This window comes from Branchiostoma belcheri, unplaced genomic scaffold, assembly GCF_001625305.1.
Source record: "Branchiostoma belcheri isolate BF01 breed outbred unplaced genomic scaffold, Haploidv18h27 scaffold33, whole genome shotgun sequence".
NCBI lineage: Eukaryota > Metazoa > Chordata > Leptocardii > Amphioxiformes > Branchiostomatidae > Branchiostoma > Branchiostoma belcheri.
The window spans coordinates 1,540,823-1,568,331 of record NW_017803943.1 but is presented as its reverse complement, the minus strand read 5'-3'; the positions used below and the strand labels follow the sequence as shown (position 1 = coordinate 1,568,331).

Sequence of the window (27,509 nt, the reverse complement as noted above, 5' to 3'; positions counted from 1 at the left end):
TAAAGAAAATTGTCGTGTATTTTTGCCATTATTTGTGAGAGGGAAAGGAAGGGTTTACATGCGAAACGCCCGTTTAGATGCGGTGTTCGCTGTAGCTAATTTCCCGCCATTACGTCAACGTTTGAGTCGCCGGCTGTGATATCATTCCGCCAAGACCACAATATCAAACACAGTGCCGTTCTCCGTGCCAGAAATGTTTCTCAGAAATAAAACAAGACATTGTACCCGAAATAAAGTCTATGATTTTTTTCACAGACATCCCTGTCTGGTTTTCTGACGAAAGCCAGACTTGCGGGACTTGTTTTTCTCGTTATCTATTTGTATGCAAATAAGGTGGAGGGTACTCCAAGTGAGGGTTGTGGTGCGGCCGTCATGTAGCAAATGTTCGGCGGCCTCACGTTATTTTCGTTCACAACACCGTCCGTAAACGTTCAGTTGAGTTCTTCAGTAGGAAGGCGGTTTTGTTGCAGTTTTCCCTCATTTTCCACTTTTCCTCCCTGAACCTGGCCTCGTTTTCCACCCAGGGCATCCACGCCTTATTTTTGTGGTAGACATTTTGGGTCGTTTTGGAGGAGGCGAATTCTGAAGCCAGGGTTCGTTGGCGGCCGAGTTCCCCTTGTTCTGTGCACGCCATCTTGTAGGGTACGTTGTTTGGCAGTTCCCCCTTCGCCAAGAAAAGCCTAGAACCCCGAGACAGCCGTACCTAGCCACGGTTAGCGGCACAGACTCCGAAGAGCGACGGCGGACGCGAATTTTGCCAGCAGCTCCACCGTAAAACTCGAAAGGTAAGGCTTGAACACACGTGGTTGTTGTGTCGTGTATTGTCCCGTGTATAAATTTAGACCCATTGTCACTTCAATTTTAAGTCGTCCCAGAAAATGTCATGACAGGAACTTGACTCTAAAATATAGTTTGAGCCCGTTTTCCACGGTAAAAGGTATGGTACATGTCTTGTCGTTAGAGAGGCGAGAATGTAAGGCGTGATAGAGAAGCACGGGGGATGTTTCGTGCACGTGGGGTTTGGCATGTTGTGTTGTACGGCAAACATTGTGCCCTGGAGGGGGAAACCCTACAAACAACGAGCTTTGGCACCAAGTTTGAATGACCCTTGGACACCGTCCGCCAAGACGCTCGACGCTCGGCAAAATTTCACGGGCTCTTCCTCCAGTTTGAGGCGTACTTGCGGGGTTTAATTTCACGGTCGGTAGCTCGCCGTCTCCGCAGTAAATTACCTTTTCTCCGATGGGCCCCGTCCCTAGCCGAGCTCTGAACGAAACGGCCACACTATTTATCTGGGCAGCTCAGCTCGCAAATGTGCGGGCTTGCGATAAAGTGGCGCGGTTTCCTCCCCTTCCCACCGGGTGTACGCCGCGATAGCAGGGAAGAAGAAAATTATCACAGAACCGTTAGCCCCAAATTTTGTTTGTAACCAAATCTGAGAGAAGGACCTGGTGATTTTGTATCCCCGTACGGTACATGCACACCCGTTGTACAGTACTCGACATGCTGCCCGGCTAGCGGCCAGCTTGTGTTAGGGGGCGAGCACCCGTAACGTTTTCCCCGGCCAGACAAAGGAAACCCGGGGTCAGATACAAACAAAGGGGTCCCCATCTGCTCAAGTCCTCCGCACGGGACTCGAACCGACCAGATTGCAGAAGATTCTGACAGAAAAGTATGGAAATTTCGCGTGCGTAATTCAGGTAGTGCTTGCGGGCAGACGGCACGCGACCCTCCTCACAATGAGGCGATAAACCGTTGCGCAAACAAAGGGGTGTCAAAATCCATAAAAAAATTCTCCAACTCCACCAATAAAACCCCGCTTATCTCCACCCCTTTTCCCCCTCCTTGAAAAGTGAAACTGTAAACCCTGTCCTGGGGTTACCCCCAACTTCCTTTCTCCCTAGATCAGATCCTTTCTTTCCTCCCCACTGCCTACTGGCTTTGTGACAGATATCCCTATAAGGGGGCTTACCAAGCAGATGTAACAAAACCGGGGTCGAGTTTATTTAGCCATACCTCTCCTCACTGGGGCAGTCTGGTATGGGGTATTCGAGTCATCCTTAGTCAATAAGATATCCCATTGTCTTTGTCCCGCCACTAGCTTATAGTTACACTGTATTTGGACAGCACAGTTCAGGCATGGAGAGCGTACAAAACTATCTTTGAATGGTGCATGTGTTTTGCCATAGCTGTCACCGTTTTTATTTTGTAGGGAAGTTTAATATGCCAAGACGCAAATATTCTATTCCCTTTGAAAGCTGTGAACTGTCATCCTAGAACCTCCAGAAATGGGATAGCTTCGAGGCCATAGTAATCATCTGATGACGGTTGATTTGATAATAGAGTAAATGTACCCTCTCGGCTCAGAGTGTTCAGATTGCTTTTGCCAACACTGTTTAATTTACCGTTTGCAGAAAAAAATAAAATTTGACAAAAAAAACATAAAATGTTTGGGTACAAAAATTTCTGTCGAGTTGGATCGGGAATTGCTGCATCGTTTCCGCAAAATTGTAGGATTTCGGCCAAGCGATGTTTGCGCCATTTGGGGGAATGAGGTCCCTGAGCATTTGCATGGATTTTGCTTGAAATTACATTATTGAGAAAGCATTGACAGGGAGTTATTGATTGCAAAGGTAATTTGGTTGCCTTCTCGACTCCTGAGCCAAGCCCTCATGGGACAGTGGCAATTCAGATGACCTTTTCTGGGAGATGGTTGGTAATATGCCTGCATGGCATTAACATAAATTAAGTACATTAGGCAAAATCTCAGGCCCGCTGCCTACATTTATTTATCCCTGGCCCACACTGCTCGACGCATCATTCCTTGGTGTTCCACTGACTCAGTGTAAGTCACTCTGTGTTCGTGACTCACCCATACTGGTACAGCATTCAAGGGACTCCTCCACAAATTTGGTAATTTTTCTCTTGTTTCGCCTTTTTCTTACTACATTGCCCTTTGTTCTCCATTCCTTTGTCAGCTTTCTCAAGTGGACCCTTTTTAACGGTAGTGGTTGCTTTTTTTTTTGTTTACGCGCACGGCAAGAACAGGTTGTCAAATTCAATTGAGGTAAAGCATAAGAGCACTGTGGCATAATACTATTTCCTGTGTATGATTTGGTGAAATTAGGTTTTCTATTATTACATCTCTTCTGGCTTCTGTATGTGAAGACATTTCTTGGAGGTTGGCTCTTTTCTTGTAGCCCAGTTGTATAGAGCCGTGTTTAAACCATCACAGCATGGCATGTAGGCCTGGTATTTCTCCCATAGCCTAGAGAAGACTCTGTAAGACGTAGTATATTTGGGTAGTAGTTGCCTACAACTCCAGATTTACTATTAATAGCCTGGCTGTAATTGTAAGAGCCAGGTTCAGCCAGACTTAACAGGGAAAGACGATATTTCCGTGTTTACTGCTAGGGAGTGTGTCCTGACCCCTAGCGGCCTTTTTCTGTGGGTCTGGTCATGGGGTTGGCAGGAAGCTCTCCAGCAGCGGCACTGTACACTACCAGTCTGTTACATCGTGGAATGGCGAAAATTCTTCCAGTAAAACCTACCAAATTTTTCTCATACCTGTTCGTGTAGCATTAGGAGTTTTCACGGTAGCGTTAGAAATGCTGAGATTTTGCCCAGCTGAGAGACTATGGGGTCCCCTTCGGTGACGAGTGGATTGGGAAGAACAATGCACGGTCCACTGGGACAGAGGGCAGATGTGGCCTGCAGGCAAACGTTATCTCCCTGTATCACATGTTTATAGTGGTGGCAGGTGTATTGTCTCCCCAGCCAGCTGCTATAGCGGTGCTTTAGGGTACTTCCCCACGCACAAAGGGAGGCGGACCGTGTTTCCCCCACTATATTCGTTCCCTGTGTTCGTGTATTAGGCAATGATACAGTCTGGAGATCAAGACTTGTTCATGTGGTCCCTCGCTGGAAAAGTGCAAGTAGGTTGTTAGAATTGTGGATTGCGATCACAAGAAGTGGAAAGACAGTCGTATTCTGCAGTACAAATTGTCCACGCCTTTTAGGAAATGTATGCAAGAAGTGAAATTGTGAGATTTTCTTTAGATTCAGTTGACACAAGTTAAATCTTTTTTTTCACAAGTTCTACATTTTCTAAATTATAAAAGATTTGATGTAAGGTATAATACTTTTTGTTCTGTGACAAGGAAGAAAGGTACTGTCTTTTCAATTTAAAATTCTTCAAGGATTATAAACATTATTATAAGCTTTATTTTTGTTCTTGCTTAAATGTTAAAAATCATTTTGCTCAAAAAGATGGCAGTCTAACTTGCACCACTTCCTTGATACTTTGAACTTTGGCGACCATTCAAGTAGGCAAGAGCTCCAATTGCATATAGCACTGACAGTTCTATTGCTATATTAAGTCAATTAATGTATTAAGGGGGTAGAGAGGAATAATATTTTCATCAGCATATGTAAACTTTTGACAATGTCAATTGTGTTGAAGGCAATCAAGGAGGTTTAACCCAGCATGCATATTTATCAAGTCAGTGGTATATTTTCCCAGCTGAGCCCTCCGGTCTAGTCTGATTAGTATTCATCCAAATCCTTTGCTCAGTAGCTGAGAGGCAGTGTAGCCTGATCTGTCAATTTGTCAATGAGGATTGGTGGAGTGGTGGCTTCTCCAGGAGAGTGTGCCTTCTTGACTGGTGGTCTGTATACACTGTGGTTTCAACAGGGTAATTTACTACAGGTTTTGTTTATTTTGTGGATTGCTGTCATCACAAACCTGGGGTTAGTAAAGATAACGCAGGGGAAGTCAAGCCAACAGGAAGCCAGCTACTGTCCCAGACAGAGCATAGTAGTAGCCTAGTTTTTAGAGAAAGATCTCTCCACACATGTCTGAGCTAGGTATTTAGTAAATTGTCAGAAACAGTTTGTATCAAGCCTGTTTTTCATCAAGACAGTGTAGCTACATATCCCTTAGAGATTAGGGGCATCTGACCTTTGCCCAGAGAAAGTACAAAGGCTGGAATTCTGGTATTCCTAGGAGTCCTTGATTATTCCCTTGGTTTTCTCCATTGTTTGATCCCTCTCCCCCTCCATGTCACTGAATCTTCTACCCGAATGATTGGTCATCAGGCGAACAATAGGTCCAATCTACTGTTACCCTGTACGAGTTATACATCTGTCTGTTGGCAAAAGATGGCACCAGTTATTTGTGAATCGAGCAGAAGAAAGTAGGGTTATATTTTGTAGTTTTATAGGTATATCATGAAAGTTGTATAGCAGTAACATGAAAGGTTGGTTCAACAAATGGAAGGGCAAAATGCTAATGGGTTAAAACCTCGGGGGGTAAATTGAATACTACTGAAATTTGCACAAAGTAAAATGACCTAAATTGGCGTGACATACAGAAAGAAAGAACAGTGCATCTTGGCTTAGAAGAAGACTGGGAGCTAGCAACAGAATCCATGGTCTTTACATGTTAAATGCATTTCCAGATTGAGGGCAGTAGAAGGCATTATTTCATCAGGCCCAAATTCCAGCCTAGTAAGTCCGATTAAATACAGAGCCAGGCTGAGCGTAACGCCTAAGCTTCAGGCTTCCCCTGACCCACAAATTAGAAACTGTCAGCAAAGCCCTGTGTGTGTGTGTTACAAGTTTCACACAGGCAAATCTGGAATCAATTGTAGTAATTTGTACAGTACATGCAGGTCAGAGATATAGGTGGTGAAAATCCCCTCAACAGCTTAGCTCTCCCAGTCAGTCTGATACCTTCCCTGCCAAGAACTTAGCAATTATGCCAAGGGTCTGTGTGGTCCTGGCCCCAGGAACACTCCTCAGTGTAAATATTGCACAGTTAGACTGTAGAGTTTGTAGGGAACAAGAGACAGGTTGTAGCCCTGGGACCATGTGTTGTATGGGTAGTTTATGTTGATGAGGCAGTGATCATGCCCCTCCAGCCTCAATGAGGTGTGAACAGGGGACAAAAGGTGCCGGCTTAGGGTTTCACTGGGTGTTTTGTGTACACTGTCAGGGGGCATTGCATGAATATAAATAAGGGGGGGATGCTACTGGGCATGTATCAGTGGTAGACAAAGGAAAGAGTGAAACGGGTGTGCTGTTGTAGAACGTGGCGAAACGTTAGACTGGGATAAAGATTACCAGGATCCCGAGAAGAAAGGTAAGCCAGCTGGCTGGTGGGTTTTGAGACAGTTACTGTTACAAAATGGGGGCCAATAGATCAATCAATAATAGTAGCAGTAACTGTTTTATTTAGGGTCAAACTTATAACAATTGCTGGAGGCTAGGATTATTAGAGTTTCTCTCATGTTGTTTTTTCATGATTTTGGCAACAAAGTTTTGGAGATAACAATATCAGATGTGTTTATCATTGTATCAGAGGATGTTTTTTTAGCTGAGGTTTTTGTTAGGATTTTCTTGCCCAGGGTCCAGTGCTGACAAACCTCCCTCTTTCAGTAAATGAGGATAATAATATGTGTTAGTCGCTGACAAATATATGCTTCCTGCACCCCTGCATTTCCCAAAGGGAGAGTTGAGGTCCCCAAAGGGGCCTCAGACCACCTGCCAGCTACTGTGCAAATTTACTGAACAGTGATCAGCAACAGACTGGATCCTGAGATTCAAACTCCACTGCTACTGGTTTCTCTGATGTGAATCGTTTTCTCTGTCTTCTAGAATTATGAGCATTTGGAGAAGAAAGTTTTGGAGAGTAGCCAGTTTTCCAGTAATGTATGATCCTTTTGATTTCCATTCAACGTTACACAACAAAAGTTTCTCTTCCTTATATTCCTTATTTTCTCTAAATTGTCAGTACTTTTACTTCCATCAATCAGAGATCTCTTTTAGGGAAAACTTGTTGGGAGCTGGGGTTGCTGCGTCTACATGCTAATGTGTATTCATGTATCCAAAATGGCTTCCTCTGTCACCCTTCCTTTGTGCTTTCCCTCTTTGTCTGTAGTCTCTTTCTAATTTCTCCCTCGCTCCAGGGCTTAGAGGTCAAGGTAAAATCATTAAGTCTGGTCTTGTCACCTTCCTAGGACACTCTCTTGTTCCCACTTCATCCCATATGTTCCCATTCCCATCTCCATGTGTCAACCTCCGTGTGTTTGTCGAAAGGGGGAGGGGGGTAAGCTATCTGGGGCCCTCTATGGGTATGGTCCATCCCAGCAAATTGTCTGGGATAAACTTGACATGTATTCGGCATAACGTCGGTCTAACGCATTTCAGCAATAATCCTAAACCTAAATATTCGGAGTTCTATATTCTTTTCTCATTTTATATAAGTTCCTGTGCAGACGTAGCGCAATTATGTTGGGGAGAAAAGCGGACGCCGGGTGTAGAACAGCAGACAAAACATTCTGGTACACTTCTATTACCTGACCTTCGTGATCTTTCCCTCTGCAGAGTTAAACCATCCATGGGGAAAGTACGCGTGGCAGAAAACTCTTCCTTTTTTGTAAGCAATATTTATACTTTTTATATTACTTTCACAGTTTGTTTTAGACATTCTAAAAGGATTTATATCATTGTTATGACTTGTGTTTAGTGGGTAGAATTGGAGAGCTAACTTTTGGTGGTGGATTTCTAGTGGCAATCCTTAGTAAGTAGACAGTTGTAGGTATGCAGCTGTGGTAACATGTTAAAGTGAAGTACTACAGGCTCAGGGGTTGTGATTTCAGTTGTATTTTCTTTCGGTGGTGGAAGCAGAGAGCCATTCCATTGGGTGACACGCATTACTCCCGTCAGCTGTTATTCCATTCCAGAAGCCTTGGTTACTCAAGCCCATCCTTAAACACAGTACCATGTAATGCCACACTGGAAACAAATTCTCCACGTGCTGACACCATTTCCCATATTTGTAAGGGCTGTATCTCCCGTGTAATGTGGTAGTAATGTCTGCAGGCGTGATAGCACGCTCTGTCTGAGATTTGGGGGAGCGTTAGCGTTAGCACGGCAAGGCAACGGACTCGTGTCGTACCAAGCTATGGATAACATTGTAGCGATGATGCACCACTTGAAGGTACATGTGGCCAGATTTTGTTGAACATAGCGGGGTTTGGGGTATGTTTATCTAGGCAAATCTGGGCTTGGTACAGTAAGAGGGGAGGGTGGTGGCCTGATACTATATATAGAGATGTTGGTCAATCTTTTCTTTGTAGGGAAGCATTAACTGCTTTTTTGTTGTGTGTAGGACGATGCTTTTTAACTAGCCTCTACCAGGCTTTGGGAGGAAGCTGGAAAGAGTAGAAATCGGCCAAATAGAGAGATAACATGCCAGGGGAGAACTGTTTGCCACACAGTTCTCTCTACTGGACCAACTCCCCTGGTATGTTATCTCTCTATTTGGCCGATTTCTACTCCTTCCATCCACCTCCTGAAGCCTGGTAGAGGCTACTTTTTAGCGGCAGCAGAATAACGTGTTGTTGTTGTGGTTGTTATTTCTCCAGGCCAGCGAGATGATGGAAAACCATGCCAACAACACGGGCAGCGGCTCGCCGGACGGGCGCACAGGATCGAGCACGGAGGACAGCAAGACCAACCTGATCGTGAACTACCTTCCGCAGACCATGACACAGGACGAGATTAAGTCGCTGTTCTCCAGCATCGGGGAGGTGGAGTCCTGCAAGCTCATCAGAGACAAGGTTACTGGTGAGTACACGTACACAAGTGTTAGGCCTAGGAAAAAATGTTGTTTCCTGTTTCAGTCATGAAGAAATTAGCGTCAGTAGATAGGGATTATGTTTCTCTAGCATCTCTAGTCATAGTACAATAGAGTTTGATAAAGTAAAACTGCAGAGACAAGGTTACTGGTGAGTACACGTACCAGGCACTCAGTCTACACCCGGACACAAGTGTTAGGCCTAGGAAAAAATGTTGTGTTTCCTGTTCGAAAAATGTTGTTTTCTGTTTCAGTACTGAAAAAATCAAGGTCGGTAGGTAGGTATTGTCTTTTTTTTCTCTTTTGGTAGACTTTGGCAACCTCTAGTGATCCAACTTCTTGATCATGGAGCTATAAAAGATTGATCAGATTGAAAAAATTTATGTCCCTTGCAGGAGTCCTGGCAAACAAAAAGGCTGGGGTCGGCATTTTTTGTAGGGTCAATCGGGAGACAGGAAACACAATTTTTTTCCTAGGCCTTGTATCCCATACATGTACATGGTACATGTACCTTAAAAATGCTGTTGAGACTGTATGTGTCTGTACAGTAGAATAGTCAGTGGTCTTGTCTTGTGCCAGAGGTTAGAAAGTCATGATTGTGGTACACAGGAGTCATTTGTTGGGAAAACATTTGCTTTTATAGGTAATTGTCCTGTGTGGTACTACTGTAAGTACTAAATCACTGCAAGTTTGGTTGGACAGTCTAGTTTAGAAAAGATATGCACTATTGTCCCTGTTCTTTTGTCCCAAAGACATTGTTTCCTACTGCATCATTGTCCAAGCAAATCCTTCAGAGATAGCTTCCCCAATACGTTGTCTAAATTGTTCCTTTGTCCTATCGTCAGAAAAGGGCATATCATTAAGCGAGTTAGAGCGATTGGTTGAGTATTCGGGATGACTCAAATGTCAGCAAGACCAGTGAGTCACTGCAGAAAATGAAAAAAAAATGCCTGACCAAATCACGTCAACCTGTCTGGCTCTTTGTTGGCAAGTCTTTGTGGAGTAGGCGGCTTTCTACAGTGTACAGTGCTGACGTCATCCGGAGTTGTTATCTTCCCAATCCCAAGACAAAGCCTTTGAGTCTGGGAGTCAGAGGCATCGTGCTAAGAAAATTTGTCCAGTCCTGTTGATGCCAATTCAATAGCGGTCCCTCTAGAAATTACGTCATAGCGGCACCACACTCCTAGTTGAATGTATGCAACAGTTTCAAATGTTTTCTATGTATATCCCTGGTTAATGAAAAAATCTCTTCGAAATGAAATGTATCTCAAGAGAGACAGAAAAATTTTCCATACATGGATGCAGTATTAAACAGATGCGGTTCAGAACCTCTGTCATATACTGTGTCTAATGATATATATGAGTAGGTGACAGCGAGTCTGTTGTTTCTCAGTCAGTTCTGTGTTCTACCATATCCTTATAGACAGAGGTCAAAGTCAAAGGCAAAGGTCAAGCTCTGTGGATTTGCATCTGCTCTTACTTTATCCTTGCCATAGACATGAGAGATTGGCTGTACTAAAAGAAGGCAATTGTATTAGACAGGTGGCTACAGATCCCCCTCCCCTATAGGGCATATTCCTGTCTGATAACAGTCTACTAGGTTATTCAGGAGATCACTAATAGCAGAGATTTTCCATAAAATCTCCCCCTTGATGAAAAATTCATGCCTCCATAAGCAGTTAATAGCTGTGGCTCCAGCCGAAATATCTGTCCTCAGTCTGACATCCTGGTTAAAATCAGTGCTCCCCTACCTTCTAATGCCCTCTGTCGGGTCCTCTGGGAGCTGGCTTTTTTTTTTCCTCTGAAATTTCCGTGGTGCACCTGTTCCCCTCATAGCACCTGCCATGTAATTGACACAGGGAGGCTTATTTTCAAGTGGGCTGAGCACAAATTGGATTGAAGGACTGACCACATCACCTTAATTATAATTGTTACACCGACCATTCATCTATGAAAATAGCCCTTCCGTTATGGAGATGATTCAGTGATAGATTAAGTTCATTGCGTAAAATTGGATGGCAAAACACACCAGCAAAAATTACTCTCATTGAAACAATGCTTAAAATTTGCAGTTCGAAGTTAGGTTTACAATTATTGAAAATGGGTCTCAACAAAACAACTATATACGGTTACAGCAAAGTACTGTAATGACAGTTCAAGCATTGATGTACTCTTTATCTGACCTATGTCCTCAATTTCAACTCTACAAACAGATCAAACTTCGTATTCATCTTATCAAACTTTAATCATTCTGTTAAATTCCAAAGCCTTAGAATTCTAGTTTAAATTATTGCAGCAAGAGTCAGAAAAATTTCAAGTGAAATGTTTCCTTTGGTTTCGCAGAAGTGGTGGTGTTGCGTCAATGTCTTCTTAGTTTTTCGCACCACCACACACAGTAAATAATTCATGAAGGGAGCGGCCAGGCTTATTGTATGATGACAATATCTGTCGGCCCATGCAGGCGCTCATGAAAGTTTAATGACTAAAGATGCAGCTCATCTAAGTGGTTGGGTATTACAGCGGCAACAAACAAATCTCGGCGACACTAAACGCTTAATCAGCAGGATAGAATTCTCACCGTGGCTTTGTTTATGATTTTGTGGAGTCCATAACATTCCGCTTTGTATGTTTATTAGCCAGTACATTTTGCTGCGTGTGTGTAGTTTTATTCCACTTTCAGAATAAAAAACAGCATGTAGAAATGAAATGTTTTCTACACTTAGCAAAAAAATATATTTAATTTGGCTTAGATAGCGGAAATGTGGGGCTTGAATATGCAGGGCAATCAAGTAGCGTACTTTAGGAGATGGCATTTTATTGGTCGTGATGATTAGATGAAAGGCAGGCACAAATTGTTGCTGGCATTAGGAGCCCTTCAGTGCTATCTGTTCAACCCAAGTGGACAAGCAAAATACCCCTCGTCGTACTTCCCTCACTCTTGTGTCATCACAGCGCACAAATTACAGACTCCGCGTCCCGCACAGTCCGTATTTGGCATGGGTTGATAATAGCGAGACTCTATGCCGGCACATGGTGGAACCTTGCGTTGCCTTTCGTTGCTACGCGACGCGCTACGTCTAGAGTAGAGAACACTTCACATGATAGCACAATCTTAAAAGCATCCTTCCATTGCCTTTCATTAGGCCAAGCCTTGCAGCTAGTCAACAGACAGAACTGAGTGTAATTGATTTCAAGCTGGGTTTTCAGATCTAAAATCATTTTGATTAAAAAAAAAAGGATGTCACGGTTTTGCACAGATGGTGAGCAATCTATTTATTTATGGCGAATTTTCACTTACAAAAGACACAACAAAGTTGGAATTTGGGAAATAATGACTTTTATCCGAGAAGTTATTTACACATTTGATTTACAAGAGATAATGATTGTGCAGAAATAACAATGGTTGCCTCATTCATTTCAATGCCCACTCTGGTATGATGAATTGAGTGTCTTGAGCCACTGTCCTCTCAGCAGCTCCTACAAAAGCTTTCGTCTCATCCAATAATACATCCATTGTTTGGCCTGCTGTCCCTCTGTTCCGAGTGCACATTGTTTCATTAGAAGGTGTTGCTAAGTGTCAGCACTCATTTTCACTTGCCACAATCCATCATGTTATCTACTAGTTTTCACTGCCCTCAAATGATGGATGTCACCAAGCATGCGTTGACTGTACGCCAGTGTTTTTGGTTACTAGGGAGTACATAGATACATGTAATGTTCATGTACTGTAAGTCACTTTATCGTTCCTGGTAGTAAAAGTTTCACAGTCTGAGAATAATGGACATGTTGCAGAACTATATGTTTGCGGTGGTTGTGGGTGTAGAAAAAAGAAAGTTGGCAAATTATTTGTTAACAGCATTGATAAGTTTGCGGTACAGAAGTGATTCAAATCTCTAACAAGCATATATACATCATTACATATCTGGTGTACAAAGACAAGTGTAAGAAGAAGAATTACAATTAAAAATATGAATGAAATTACAAGCATTATGAAGGAAGATCTTGAGGTAGGAGATTTAATAATATTTAACAGTTTACCACTTTGAGCAAAGTGTTGTAGGCATGTTGGATAGTGTGGTCTATGTATAGGCTTTACCTTGTCTAAGAATGGGGCAATATTTGGAATTTGGACATAAAAATTCTCAGTTGTCATTCAGGGTCAGGGATAGAAACAGGCAGGGCTTGAAATCCTCTTTTCTGCATACATGTAGCACTGGTAACAACCTGCATCAGACAAATTTTTGCGCTGTAGGAAATGTAGATTTTATGAAGTATGTGTCAAACTGGGAACTATTTGAATTCTTTTTTTGGCATTTCACAAGTGGTAAGAAATGAAATGAGCAGTACAAAAAGCAACAATCCTCAAGCACGTACTCAAAACATGGACCAGTACAGGTAGACATCAGCAATACTTGCACAGTGTTTTGAACCCTGGAAGCTAGGATTCAAATCATCCCTATCAACCATGGCCTCACAGTAAACAGATTAGTGCTAAGTCCCAGTGATTTGTTGTTACTTGTTAAGATCCTCCCACCTAATCCAGCCGAGAAGCCATTGGGCTTCAAACATGTGGAGTTCAGTGCTTTTTCACCCCAGGTTCTGCCCCTCCCCCTGTCCCCACAACTCCACTGTAAACATCACTATCAGACCAGATAAGTTAATTGGCCCATAAAGTTGACAAGGTAGTGTTAACGCACTCTGTAAACTTCCCAAGTAGGTGTCAACAGCTAGCCTACTGGAGGGTAACCAGGCTAGGAGTTGAGTAAACACACATGGCTGGCTTTGCTACTGTGCAACTGCATGATAGAAGCCAGCTTTACCTGACAACTTACCATGTACATGTTAGAGAAGAGATTACGAAATTCTCCAGTTGTGTAGAGTACCTGGAGCCTGGCAAAGCTTTTTTAAGAAGATTTGTTGGTTGTTTGTATAAAGACGGGTGTAAGCTGTGTGCTGTTGACATGTACACGTGTGTGGTGTTGTCAGATTTAGTGATTTCTGTCCTCCCTGGACTCAAGCTGACTCTCAAGCTGTCTAAACTTGCTTAGAGTCTAACATAAACAGCCTGTTCTCTGTACATCCTGCAAAGTTGTGGGGAAAATATTTCTGTGTTTGGAAACAAGCTGCATTGACAAGACGTAGGTTTAGCTGCTGGCAAAGCAAGTTGAATGTAAGGTCACAGTTTTCCCACATGGTACCCTCTAGTGACTTTTTAAGAAAACACCACATGAACAAAAATCCTACATTATCTATATGCCCTTGAGTGTCAATAACTAAAATTCCAGACTTCTTATAAAAAATTTGTGGAATGTTAAAGCAGTGAAAGAAAGAGAAAGTTGAAATGGTTTTGTATGTTGTGCGATAAACAAATGCACATAACTACTGTCTACAACATAAACAAGATCTCCCTGGATAAAAGGCTATAATTGTTTTAAAAGCCTTTCTAACCTGGAGCTTAATGTTGAAGATGGGAAGCCATGCAGGGAAGGTTGGAATAATTTCCTGGCTGTTGCATTAGGCCTTGGAAAATAATTGTTGGTTTCTTGTTTTGGTCTGGAAAAATTTAGGGTCGGTAGGTAGGGATTATATATTTTTCTTTCTTTTCATGTATTAGACTTCGGCAATCTCTAGTGTTCCAACTTGTGGTCCAAGGTATATAATACAGTTAAACAAAGTAAAACTTGCATGAGGACATTTATATTTTTAATGTCAATGTTTGAAAACCAATTGTACAACGTTTCATCACTCAGGTGTCAGATCATGGAGCTACATGTAGAAAAGATTGATCAGATAAAAAAATTTATGTTCTTTGCAGGCGTCCACCCCCAAAAATACCTAGGGTCGGCAGGGTTTTTCTAGGGTCGGTCGGGAAACAGGAAACAAAACAATTTTTTCCTAGGCTGTAGCGCAGCAGTGGAGCAGACAGGATCTATAATTGGACTTCATTATCATGTCTGCCTGCTGGACAAGGTCAGGGTTAGGTCATCACACCAACCTGGCACCAGGGACTAGTCCTACCCTACAGCAAATAATCCGGGGGATCTCCTTGTTTCAATACTAGTATAGACGTGCAAGCCACAGGAAATGTTGGCTTCTCACTAGTTAAACTGCTTGACGCTTGTGTGTTAAGAAAGTGTCCAATGCAATGTTAGGGTGACAAAGCAAAATATATTCTGTTTGAGGAAATTTGTCTGATATTGACAATTACTGCCTTCTCTTTCCGTCTTCATTTCATACTTAAAGCATCATACTGAAATTGCCCCAAAACTAGCTATGTAAGTTAGTTATTTACCCCCTTTAAATAGCTAGAACCAGGCAATGATAACAAACAAGCAACTATTTTCTGTCAGTGACATTGCATTTTTGCACCACAGTTATCAGTATTCTGTTGTATAGGATGGATTCAACTTGCTACGTCAAAAGACTGACGAGAAAATTGGCTTTGAAAATCCTGTTTTGCCACCCTGAAATTGCATTGGATGCCTTTAGAATACAGTTGGTATCTATAACATCTAACATGCCTTGTGGTGTAGATATTTATGATATAATGATTGCATGTGTTATTTTGGACCTGTTTAATTTTGTCACTTCCACCAAACTTCCTCTTGTAAAGCTGACGCTCCTCCTGCAATTGTTAAAGCCTTTAGGTTGTAGGCTTCCGAAGGTTCTTGGCATGATTGAAAATATTAGCACCTTAACTCTCTCAGATTCTCATCTGTAAGGAATCAGGATAAAATTTCTTCAGGGGAAGACGTCTGCCGTTTTACATGCAAAGGTTCACTGCAGCTGACCTCGGCCTTGATAGGAGTCCTTGAGATTTCCCTTGGGCCTTGGTGAAAACTTGAGTGAAGTCGCAACAACATGGACCTTTCCTCCTACTTATAAAGACATGGTAGAGCTAAAATCAACTACCATATAACTTCCTAGAGAAGTTAGCTGAGTATGGATGATAGAGTTGGCATTAGAGAGAAGGTCGATTATGCAGAGATTCCCAATTGATGATTTGGTGCAGTTGCAACAACATGGACCTTTCCTCCTACTTATAAAAGACATGGTAGAGCTAAAATCAAGATGTTTCAACTGTCATATAACCTCCTAAAGAAGTTAGCTGAGTATGGATATAGTTGGCATTAGAGAGAAGGTCGATTATGTGGAGATTCCCAATTGATGTTTTCATGCTGTTGCAACAACATGGACCTTTCCTCCTACTAATACAGACATGGTGGAGCTAAAATTAAGATGTTCCAACTATCATATAACCTCCTAGAGACGTTAGTAGAGTATGGATATAGTTGGCATTAGAGAGAAGGTCGATTATGTAGAGATTCCCAATTGATGTTTTCATGCTGTTGCAACAACATGGACCTTTCCTCCTACTAATACAGACATGGTAGAGCTAAAATCAACTTGAAGATGTTTCAACTATCATATAACCTCCTAGAGAAGTTAGTAGAGTATGGATGTAGTTGGCAACAGAGGATGCCCATTATGTAGGATGGTTTGGTTCAACCGAAGCCATGAGCAAACCAAGAGTCAAGTGCAGTCAAACAGCTGAGTTAGGCCAAGGTCAACAATCAGAAATATGTTCCAGATTAACCAGCTGTCATCTGTGGAAGAACTGAGACATAAGGAAAAACAACATTCCTCTATTTGATCTTCTTGAAAAGAAAATAGAAGTCCATCTCTTTTCTACGGTCTTGATTTTTGTGATTCTCCAAAATGAAAGAGAAACAAAATAGTTTGACAGCATTTGGCCTTTACACCTGTTAATATAATGAGTTTTGGGCAGCAAATATTGAACCTTTTGCACTCTTTTCCCCCCCTTTTGTAGCTACCTCGGGTATTCTTTGACCAAGTCATATAGCCACTTAGAACATCCTTATAATAACTGCAACTGTCGCTTTCTATCATCTGTTTTGAAACATCACAATTTTCATTCGATATTTATCTTTCTACTCCCTTTGCCTGCTCCTCAAACTGTTTCATGTGCATGTAGACTAGAAAATTGGGAAAAAAAGTTTGTTTAACTACAGATCTATAAAGATACCACGCTAGCTTGTCAGCTGAACTCAGGCCATATTCTGGCAGGAACTGAGCTTGTCAAAGCCCATCACAGGGCCCTCCCAGTGCCGCTGACCCTTGGCCCATCTCTGTTTGCATAGCCCCGTTGGGAGGGCCCCTGACTTCCACTGGCTTTGAAGTCCAAGCATGGGGTCTGTGATGTATAAAGGTCTCAGTGGACATCTGTCTATTACAGAAAGACTACGCCACTTCCTATAAAGGTTAGCCAGGTCACTGAACTCCCCTTCTCATGTATTAGAAATGAACTTGTAGCTTGTGAAGTTGAGTATTCTATTGAAAGGACACAATATAGAGTAAAATTTCTGCTGAAAAGTTGATACCAGAAAGTCTGAAGGTGCTCATATTTTACATGGATTTTGTCCTGTTTTGTGCTTTTTTTCCTTGCAATTTATAAAACTGAAAGCATTTTGGTAGATTCCGAACTCTCTCTATTTGTTACATCCTTTTGAAGCAGATTCAACCCACGTAAAGTTGAACACAGCATCGTAATGGCCTTGATATTTCGCACACAGTTCAAGTAACGTGGCCTGAAACTGAACCCTCTAATGAAGTTTGCACTTCAGCAGACACAATAGCCTGCTGGTGGACAGGCAGGCATTCAGAGTGGAGCTGGGGTCCCTCGTGAGTGCACATCTGTGGGGGTTAGAGGCTACAGAACCCAGCATAATTGGCTTCAACCATCTGCAAGGCTGTTCTAGAAATAGGAGGCATGCAGGGCACAAGAGTGCAATATGAACACTCTTTTGTACCCATTTTTAGTTCAGAATACCTGTGTATGCACCAAATCTCCAGTAAGGTTCACTTGAGTTCCCTCTGAAGTTTAAACATGTAAGCATTGTACTGCTGTGCAACTGGGCTACTTTGACTTTTCCCCAGTTCCTCCTTTCTAGCAGTGGATGTGAAATAACAAGGAAATGGGATGTGGAGTAGCTGTTTAGCTTTTTAATTGTAGAGGATATACAGCAAATGCATGAAAATCAGGTTTTTGAAATTGCTGTCTTGTTCACCCACAATTTTTTTACCTTTTCAACAGTTAGGCATTGTTTAAAGAACAATGAGTATTTAAGGTTGATGATAATGGTTTAGTATTTTATTTTCAAATCTCCGAACTGTCCAGCCCAATTTGTAAAGATAGGTATATTTGTGACAGCATAGTGCACCTCTCTCAAACACTGAAACATCTCAAAAAGCTGAAAGAGTGACTTTCATACAATTACCGCAGCCTGTCATTCTGATAGTAGGCAGCTGCTGTTGCTATGGCAACATGGAGTAAACGGGAGCCTCTTCTCACAGTTGAGAGAGTGCAGCACAGTTATAGTTTACATGGGACAATGTACGTGAACAAATGAATCTTAGATGTACAAATTATGTACCTCTGGAACATGACAAGAACCATGATATATGCCAAAACCAGTTACAGTTAGGTGTCACCAACCAACCTTCACCGATGTAAGGACCATGATACCATGTAAAAATAGAACACATCAAGTGTCTTGTAGTTTTTTGAGTGCCATGTGCAATTATTGGCACGCGTACCGATTATTGAAAATAACCTATGTTAAAGACGGCATGTTGTTGAGTGTATAGATAGTATATTTATATGAAGTGAAGTATTCTTTTTTGTCTAATCCTACATTGTTGTTGTTGTTTTTTCTTAGGTCAGAGCCTAGGGTATGGCTTTGTGAACTACGTGAAACCACAAGATGCTGAGAAGGCCATTAACACCTTGAACGGACTCAGACTCCAAGCAAAAACTATCAAGGTGAGATTCCACACATTTTGTAACTGTTAGCAAGTCTAGACTGGGACTGTTTAGAAGGGTAGTAGTTGTAGTAGCAGTAGCAGTAAATGTAGTAGTAATACAGTAGCTTTCATTATATTTGCTATGGGGTCCCTTGCACAGGAGTGCACAGCAGTCGGCTAGTCTTCATACCTTACCTCCAAATGGCTCGGTCCAGCAGGTCCACACTTGCTAGGCCACACTCTCTAATGTCTTTCCTGACACTCCATTCAGGATTTCCTTGGTCTACCCTGACCTAGTGTGAAAGCTGGACGTATTGTACTTTTGAGAGTTATAAACTGGATGTCAGGAACTCTAGTTTGCCCTGCCTTGTGTAAGAATTGTTTACCTCTTGGAATAGGAGAAATGGTGTTATTTCGAAGGGCAGTTATACCGGCTATACAGTCAACAGATACAGATACAGAAATAAGATGTACACAATCGGTACCAGTGGTTGGTTCCAGATAAATACGCTCTGTTAATGACAGCATTTTGTAGAGTGTACAGGTAGTATATTTGTATGAAATGAACTTCAAGTAGTTTTGTGGTCTAATCCTAAGTTGTTGTTGTTTTTCAGGTATCGTATGCCCGTCCAAGCAGCCAGGCGATCAAGGATGCCAACTTGTACGTGAGCGGACTGCCAAAGACCATGACACAAGCGGACCTAGAAGGGCTGTTCGAGGCGCACGGCAGAATCATCACATCCAGGATTCTGTTTGACCCTGTAACAGGTAGGTTCTGTTCTTAAGTGTCATGTAATTGTGTAAGATCTGGTAGTTTCTACACTAGCAACACATTTAATTGATGTGTAGGGCTGGAAATACCACTTTTTATGTGTAGGTAAAATTTGGGCAGTGCAAGTATTCCTGATGTCTACCTGCACTAGTCCATGTACTGGGTATATGAGTAGTGCAGGTAAAATTGGAGCTGGGTGCAGGTTTTTTTTTCAATCAAGTTCAATTTTATTTAAATCAACTGGCATGTACACAGATTCACAGAAAATGTGACATGTAATTCGTTGACAATTACAGTAAAAGCTCTCAACATGAAGACAACGATTAAAAGCAGCATAATAAAAACCAGTTTAAAATTTTAAATATCAACCTGCACCTAACCTGCACTGGTCCATGTTACTGGGTATATGCTGGTTGGTGTAGGTAAAATCAGAACTGTGCAGGTATTTCTTTCGTCTACCTGCACGTAATATTTTGAGCCCTGATGCTTGAAGGGTATGTGCTTCGTTTGGCGTAACTCTTTGAATTATGGCAACAAGAGCAACTGTCCTTCATAGTCTTAAAATTAAAGTCAATGTTCCTAAAGCCATGTTCAACATCATCTTACACTTGGTTCTGAAACATTCGAACTTTACGTACGCCGACAGTTTAATTTTGTTTCGAGCAAACGTGGCAGCCTGCCTGCTCGCCCATCTGAAGTCAACACCTACGCAGCCCATCCATCTTCTGGCACCAGAGCATTAGTTTGAGACAGAAATCATTGATTTCCATTCATTAGCGAGCAGGAGCTTCATTGCCTTGCACCAGGCAGGGGCCCGTAGGGAGGGGTTTGGATGTGCTGCTGAATGCTGATGAACCGAAAGCAAGCACCGAAAATGGAACCCCAAACAGTATTGAGGATGCGAGGGGGTGAATATAACCTACAGCTTTTCTTTTGGATGACCTTAGAAACAGTACAGACCATTTGGTAGATTTAAGGCATCCAAGACAATTCCAGGCAAAGCAAAAAAGATATTCTGGATGACTATAACTGTCCCATATGGACATTAACTACCATTTCTTACCACATTTTTGTTATTTCATACTTGAAGCGTTTGATATAGCTCAGAAACAAGCTACGTGAGGAGTCCCTGTATTTTTTGGTACCACCAATAAATGTCAATGATACAAAACAAGCAACAATTTTCTGTCAGTGACATCGCCTTTTTTTGCCTCACAAACATCAGAATGTTATGGGATAGGGTTGATTCGAGTTGAACATTAAAAGAATAACCAGAAAATTAACTTTCCTACATAAAAATAGCAAACCTTTTTCAAGCTACCGTATTACAATGTTCACCATTCGTCTGTTGGATCAGTATTTAATTCAATAATTATTATTGTAGGCCGGGATGTTCCTTAGTTTATAAAAAGAAAACTCAAGAAAAGTCTGAGTGTACTATAAGAGATTTTATTCTGGGAACACTTGAAGACCACCACAGCCTCTCGTACAGACTATCAACTTACATAACTCCCTCCACACATTAATAAAGGCCTCAGCTCCGAGATGTGTCCATTTTAATGATAGCGCAGGCCACAATTAAGCAGGATGGTTTTGATGTCTGTGTCGCCATTACCTGTACTCTGTGATCCGAGGGTCGAAAGGTGGCCACTCTCGGGTTTTCCCTCTTGAAGGGCGTTGACCCATATAGTCACCTTGTTACATCACATCAAGGCCTTGCCACACTGTAGGGATGTGGCGTGTTGGAGCCTCTCCTCATCCAGCCTTTGATCTAGGGCATAAAATTGCTCTCCACACAAGATGTCAGTGAGTGGCTTGACTCAAAGGAGTAATTTAGCTGCATCTCAGGCTGTGTACATGTACTGTATGCAGTTTGTAAGCAATGCTTTCTGACTGGGTGCAGGCACAAAGCACTGTATTGTAGGTTTTTAGAAAGGATTTAAAAACGCTGTTTTAAAAATGCTGAGTGGCCCAGTGGTTAAGCTAGCGGACAGTAAACCAAGAGGTCACGGGTTTAATTCCCGGCATGATGTTGTGTCCTTGGTAAAGGCCCTTGACACCGTTTTCCTCACTTCACCCAGGTGTAAAATGGGTACCTGACTTTGGTTGGGGATGTAAAAAACGGTGGAAAGAGAAGGATGGGCTCCACCTTCCAGTACTGTGCCCCAGACACAGTGGATAAACAACGCACTGCCCCAACAGCCTGAAACTGGCTGACTTAACCTACCATTTAATTTTTTTTTAAACATTGAAAAATGGCATTGATACATGAACTACAGATTTACAACAATAAGTGGTAAAAGATCAGCAAAACAAAACTGAAAGCTTGCTAGCTTAAGCTTTTTCTAGTCTGTGTTTTACAGCATGGAATGTACGGTTGGCATTTGAGAATGAGAATGTATTTTGCGCTGTGCTTACAGGTCAGTCGCGGGGTGTGGGCTTCGTGCGTTTTGACCAGCGCGTGGAGGCAGAGCGAGCCATCACCGAGCTGAACGGCCACATCCCGAAGGGAGCGACCGACCCCATCACCGTGAAGTTTGCCAACAACCCCAGCCAGAACCATGCCAAGGCTCTGCAACAGGCGGCCTACCTCGCCCCGGCTAGGCGGTACCTCGGCCCAATGCTGCATCAGACCGCACGATTCAGGTAAGATGCATGTCCGGTACCCAGGGTGCAGGCCCTGGTACAGCTGAATGGTACTGCGCTGTTTGCTACATGGATTGGTCCCCTCACTTATATACATGTAATTGCCCGTGAACTACTTCTCTATGAAGCGCTCATTTGAATGTATTGTAGCAAAGCTTGCAAGACGTATCCTGGCTGCTCTTGACATGACAACCTGTCCAAAATCTTTTCATGTGAGTTTCGAGTACACAATAATTTGGCTGCACAAGTACATGTAGTCTTCTTTGAGACTTGGTAAAGTCACACCGGGGTCTTACTTACCGTCTTACCGGTCCCTTGACCGGGGGTGGTCGTGGGGGCACCTAGTGGCTGAGCACACTGCCTTCCTCCACACCGGGGTGAAATAAGAGAAAAAAAATCTTTGGTTTTTGACCAATACTTGGCATTCTGCGACAGAATAATTTAGGACAGGCTGGCATGTCAGCAAGCAGCTAGGCTTTTTCAAAAACCATCTGAATAGGGCTGTTAGGATTTTGCAGCATGATGCACAAGTGTTATTGTAAGATACAGCTCGATATATAGATGTTGGATGCTCAGATGATGTGGTGTGAATGACAACTCCTATCCCACATGCGTACAGTACTTTTCTGATTCCTGGTTTTGCCCAAGGGCAAGATTTTTCCCTGGGCTCCCTTTTATTTCATTACTTCACTTTACTTGAGTTGATTCTTCATATTATTTGGATCAAATGCTGATCTGTCCACTAACATGTATAGGTGATCAATTAAGTAGACTTTCTCCTATTTAAGATGCGTATTTAACTAGTTCAGTACACATGATTTAACAGTTTCTTCGTCAGTGAGTACAGTAGATGTATTTTGATATCTGGAGAGTACATTTGTTCTATTAGTACGTATCAGGATTTTTTGAAGAAACAAAGAAGATATTACCAGCCTAATAATACTGGAGAACAATGTGAAGAAAGGAGTTGGTTCAAATTTTGGGCTTCTACTTGTGTTGAAGCATTGTATATGCTGATACTTATCATATATTATATATATTTATCCATAAAAGTATGTCTTTGCTTATAATGTTATACTCCCATGCAAGCAAGCAGGTCTGGTGGTCAGGGCCCAAGAAGGGGGGTCCCGAAGATAGTCGTGATAATAGAAACTGTCAGTGATGACAAGATTCAAGATGTCTTTATTGAACTTTCGCAGTGGACAACTTTCGCAGTCACTGAATTGCCGTCAATTTACAGTTTTTCACACTGACATATAATATTGCACATAATTTTGATTCGTTCAGTACTTCAATTAATGACAGAAGCTTTTGTGTGGAATAGAGAAGAGTGTAGTAGAGTTGTGGAGTAAGGAGAGGGTTATAAGATCCAGATTTTACGCCACGCAAAAACCGGAGTGGTGTTCGGGGGTCCTGACGAGCAGCTCTGCCTGCGAGGGCGTGTGGGTGTGACTGTTCCGTGTTTGTGTCCGTCGTGGTGTCCGTGGCATTCCATTCCCTGCGCACTACTGACCGCCTTCCTCTGGTTTCTATTACAGGCAAGCCTTGCTGTCTAATTACCTCAGGTGCAGGCCCATTTCTTACTTTCACGTCATCTTCATAAGGGGTTTGTTGGTAGTTTGATTGGGGGGTGGGAAGGAAGGGGGGTGACAGAAAGAAAAAAAATGCCACCAGTCAGAGAAAAAAATGGCACAGTCAAATGGAACTGAGGTAGTCAGTGGAACGAAAAGGTGAGCTGACATTACACAGAAATTTCAAATTCAATGTGAAAATCTGATCTGCAAAATCACCTATGGACTTCAGCCTCCAGCAAAATGATATAACAACTCCATCATTGTATTCAATACCAAGACTTGATGTCCAAAACTCAATAGTTAGATGGCAGTTACAGGTTACTCAGAACTTAATGTATCTGTTGTATCAGACTTAGTGCTTGAGTAAAGACTGTAGTGTGGAAGACACCAATAAAGATGTTGTTGATCCTCTGTCTGGTTGCCTTAGTACCTTGCACGCAGGTCCGTTGTAAGATCAGTAGTTGTGGTTGCCTCCTCAGTATACTAACACCAGCTTGCTTTCAGTTCATTTACTTACCTTTTACACCTTTGTTATAGATGGTTGCAGTTTTCGTTGTGGATTTGACGATCATACATTCCCGTTCCGAATTATTCTGATTTCTTTCCTTTTTTTCGGTTTCCTTTTTCCTTTGTTTTCAGCCTGAGTGGTACGGTACAGTTGGCGCTGCAGGAATGGTTTCACACTAGGTTGAGAATGAAGCATGGATCGTACGTAGGAATCGTTGTGCATGCCTGGATTCTAGGTGCTTGTGTTATGCTGTACGTTCAGCGAGTTGTAGTCCTTATGAAGACTTCCTTTTTGTTACAGATACTCTCCGATGGGCGCCGACCCCATGGGCGTTGGAAACATTCCGAACGGCGGCACCGGCTTTTGTATCTTCGTGTACAACCTTGCCCCAGACACTGAAGACAGCGTACTGTGGCAGCTCTTTGGCCCATTCGGCGCCGTCACCAACGTGAAGGTGATCCGCGACTTCCAGACAAACAAGTGCAAAGGCTTCGGTTTTGTGACGATGGCGCACTACGACGAAGCTGTGGTTGCTATCGCCCAGCTGAACGGCTACTGTCTAGGAGGACGGGTGTTGCAGGTCTCCTTCAAGACCAATAAGGCACACAAGAATTAAAGTTGGATGGGCCTGCTTGCCCGCACTCCCAATTGTAAACGCGGGCAAACACGGGCAGACCTTCCGAAAGTGTTGTTTCCCACATCCTGTTGTGCATGTTGTCCTGTGAGGGTTTTATTCAGATAAGTTACGAGATAAAATTTCGAACCCTTGATTCTCAGTGTTGAGATTTTGTTCCACATTTTAGGACCTGAAGAGAGAAAAAAGAAAACATTTGGTTGTTATTAAACGTTCTGCTTGTTGATTTGGCAAGTTCTGAACATTTGTTAATGGTTTTTTGACATAGAAAGCCTATGTCGTGAGTATCTTGTAGTGGACGAGACGTTTCACTAGAGATGGAGTTTGAGAATTTTACTAACAGTTCTTTTATTTCATGCAGTGTTTGTTGCATGGTAACAATGTTAAGTGGTTGTGTTGCATTCAGACAGACATGACATGACATTTTTGACCTTTATGTTTAGTACTGGTACTACTACATTATCATGTTGTCACCGTGACTAAATCGGAACATCATTATATTAAATTTTCATTTCATTTCATTTTGGTTCCTTCAAAGTACCTTTGATTTGTTGCATGAGTTCTGGGTATCCTTGTTTTATAAGTTTCTTTCCACGTTTTTCCACCTTTCGGGAGTTTATTTTTCCGTATCATATTGTTGGTATTGTTTTTATGGTATTGTACTTTTGTTTTTGTCTTTGATTTTGAATGGTCTGCCTGCACACTGATGGGAAGTATCCTTTCGTAAGGTGGAGGCTTTGGATTGAACTGGTCTTGCCAAAAGTCACCTACAAAAGTTCAGTGAACCTCAGAGAGGCGTATATTTTTATAAAAATGAGAGGAAATTTTTGAAATTTTTAAGGATTCAGGGTTCGTATTTTGAACTGAATTCCTTTTGAGAAAACAACAGATTGCACAGGCGGTGATGGGCCTCGGGTGATTTTTTCCCCTAAAGATATTCCTGAACTCCAAAAAATAAAAAGAAGAGGGAGACTTGTCAATTCACAGGAATCCTAGAGTAAAAATAATGCACAGGAGACCCGAGGTTCAAGCTCTGTCAGGACTTCTCACTAGTCTGTGCTCCTCTTGCCACTCTATTCCAGAGGTTCGCACGTCGTACAACATTCCTGTGAGTTGGCAACAGTTCCCCTTGGTGTTACCGAAAATACTAGTTCTTCCTTTCCATGAATTCCCAGGAACCATGCAAAGACGCACCTTCCTACTCTTCGTACCAATGAATTTGTACAAATACAATGTGACAATTTGTACATAGGCATAGTATACTCTGTAGTGAGCCATAAAATGAAGATATCTCCAGAATTACTGCAACATTTCAAAGGCACCAGGATTGCGAGAAGTCAAGGTGTAATTTTCTAAGGCTAAATTCACTCAGAGTGAAAATTTAATATATAATGAATGCACCTGGTCACCGTATTGAGGTATAAATTATTTATTAGCCCTAATGCTTTGGCAAAAAGTATGTCGTTTAGAACTAGGAGAGATACTTCCTTTGAAAGTGTTGTTTTGGTGTATTAGGTAGTAGACCTAAGATTTGTATCTTAAGTTGTTGATAGTACAATGCTAGTACGTAGGTTATTCTGTTCGTACGTTTGATAGGTACACTCAACTAGCGAGAGCAAGATGAAGCCTGTTTGAACTTGGGACAGTTCTTTCAAGAAAATGTCTGACAATGGCACTCCTGAACGATAAATGCTACCTTTCATTCACACAGTGACATTTAGTTTGGCTAGCATTGCCTTGTTTCTATGGACGATTGATAGCAAAACTTGTTTCCATGTAGAAAGGGTGGACCACTGATTTGTTTTGGTGTCAAAAAAAAGAACGATCATGTGGATTGAGATTTACGAGGGACATGGACTAATCCGAGACCATTGCTATGAAATAATTCCTGAAGATAATGTCACCCAGAAGCTCTATTTTCAGTGACACAATCAGCTTAATGAGCAAGAGAACCTATTCTTGTAAGGACGAGAGCAGACAATCTACCCACAATTCAGCCACTTTTTGATGGCGCTAAACTTTGTAAGTTGTAAAAGTTGTCTACGGATGAGGACAGATTGAGTGTTTACAAGGTTATAGCATCGATCAGGCTATCATTATCATCTGGAGCAAGGCAGTAAAGCCATGTATGTAACACAGATTGTCACCCCCGTTCTACCGACCAGTCACTCCCACCTTGCACGCTCCCTACACAAGAACCAATCAACCTTTTTGAGTTTAGATAACTTTTTCTGCTCAAGTAACGGAGTTATTGTAATCCAAGCCATTTCAAGATGAACATATTTCTTCGAGAACAATTGAAATCAATGAGAGGTGTACAAATTTCTTGGGAGAAAAAAGAAAAAATCTGTATATATGTGCGAGGCATGAGTATTATGTACAGTATTAGTTCTCTGCTCTACTTGAATCAAATGTATGGAAAGCCACTATATTTAGCTGCAGGATAGTGTCCAGCACAGGCAGCATATGGATGTCAGAAAATGCGCTGATGCCAGAAGACTGGCATGCGGTGGCCTGTTACTCCAGAGTGAAGTCTTGCCATTTGTAGCATTGTGAAGATGAGTGGGGAGCAGTGCAGTTGACACAGTTGGATTGTCATGTAGGAGCAACTTCTCATTCTATAGAGTTGGGGAGTCCGTCTAGGGCAGGACATGAGGGGAAAAGTACAGCAAGCAGCGTGGAAAGTGTCAGTTGGCAATGTAACAAATTCCCAGAAGCTTCCCTACGTACACATACATGTATAGTACTAGGGAATGCTTCCACGAATTGTACATCCCAATTCCTGGATTAAACGCAGTTCCTTTGTAAACCAAAAAAAATGGTCGGCTGTTCCAATGGTTTCTGAACTAGTTGTGTTACATTTGTACTTTTCCATGTTTAATACATAATAAAAATCCACCGTAAAACTA

General features: G+C 42.1%; 1 protein-coding gene across 10 annotated transcripts; it reads left to right on the top strand.

The window, feature by feature from the left end:
* The first annotated feature begins 345 nt into the window (after positions 1 to 345).
* LOC109475210 (ELAV-like protein 4) lies at positions 346 to 27,509 on the top strand. 10 transcript variants are annotated; one of them, XM_019775796.1, is made up of 8 exons: positions 346 to 785; positions 7,387 to 7,438; positions 8,430 to 8,631; positions 18,382 to 18,485; positions 19,081 to 19,234; positions 21,659 to 21,884; positions 23,423 to 23,449; positions 24,267 to 27,509. In XM_019775796.1, the coding sequence occupies exons 2-8, from the start codon at positions 7,400 to 7,402 to the stop codon at positions 24,580 to 24,582; spliced, it is 1,068 nt and encodes a 355-aa protein (XP_019631355.1). In that variant the 5' UTR covers positions 346 to 785; positions 7,387 to 7,399; the 3' UTR covers positions 24,583 to 27,509. The 10 variants fall into 10 exon arrangements, with proteins under 10 accessions (XP_019631355.1, XP_019631360.1, XP_019631362.1 ...); XM_019775798.1 differs by lacking the exon at positions 346 to 785 and adding an exon at positions 2,791 to 2,913; XM_019775799.1 differs by lacking the exon at positions 346 to 785 and adding an exon at positions 6,072 to 6,142.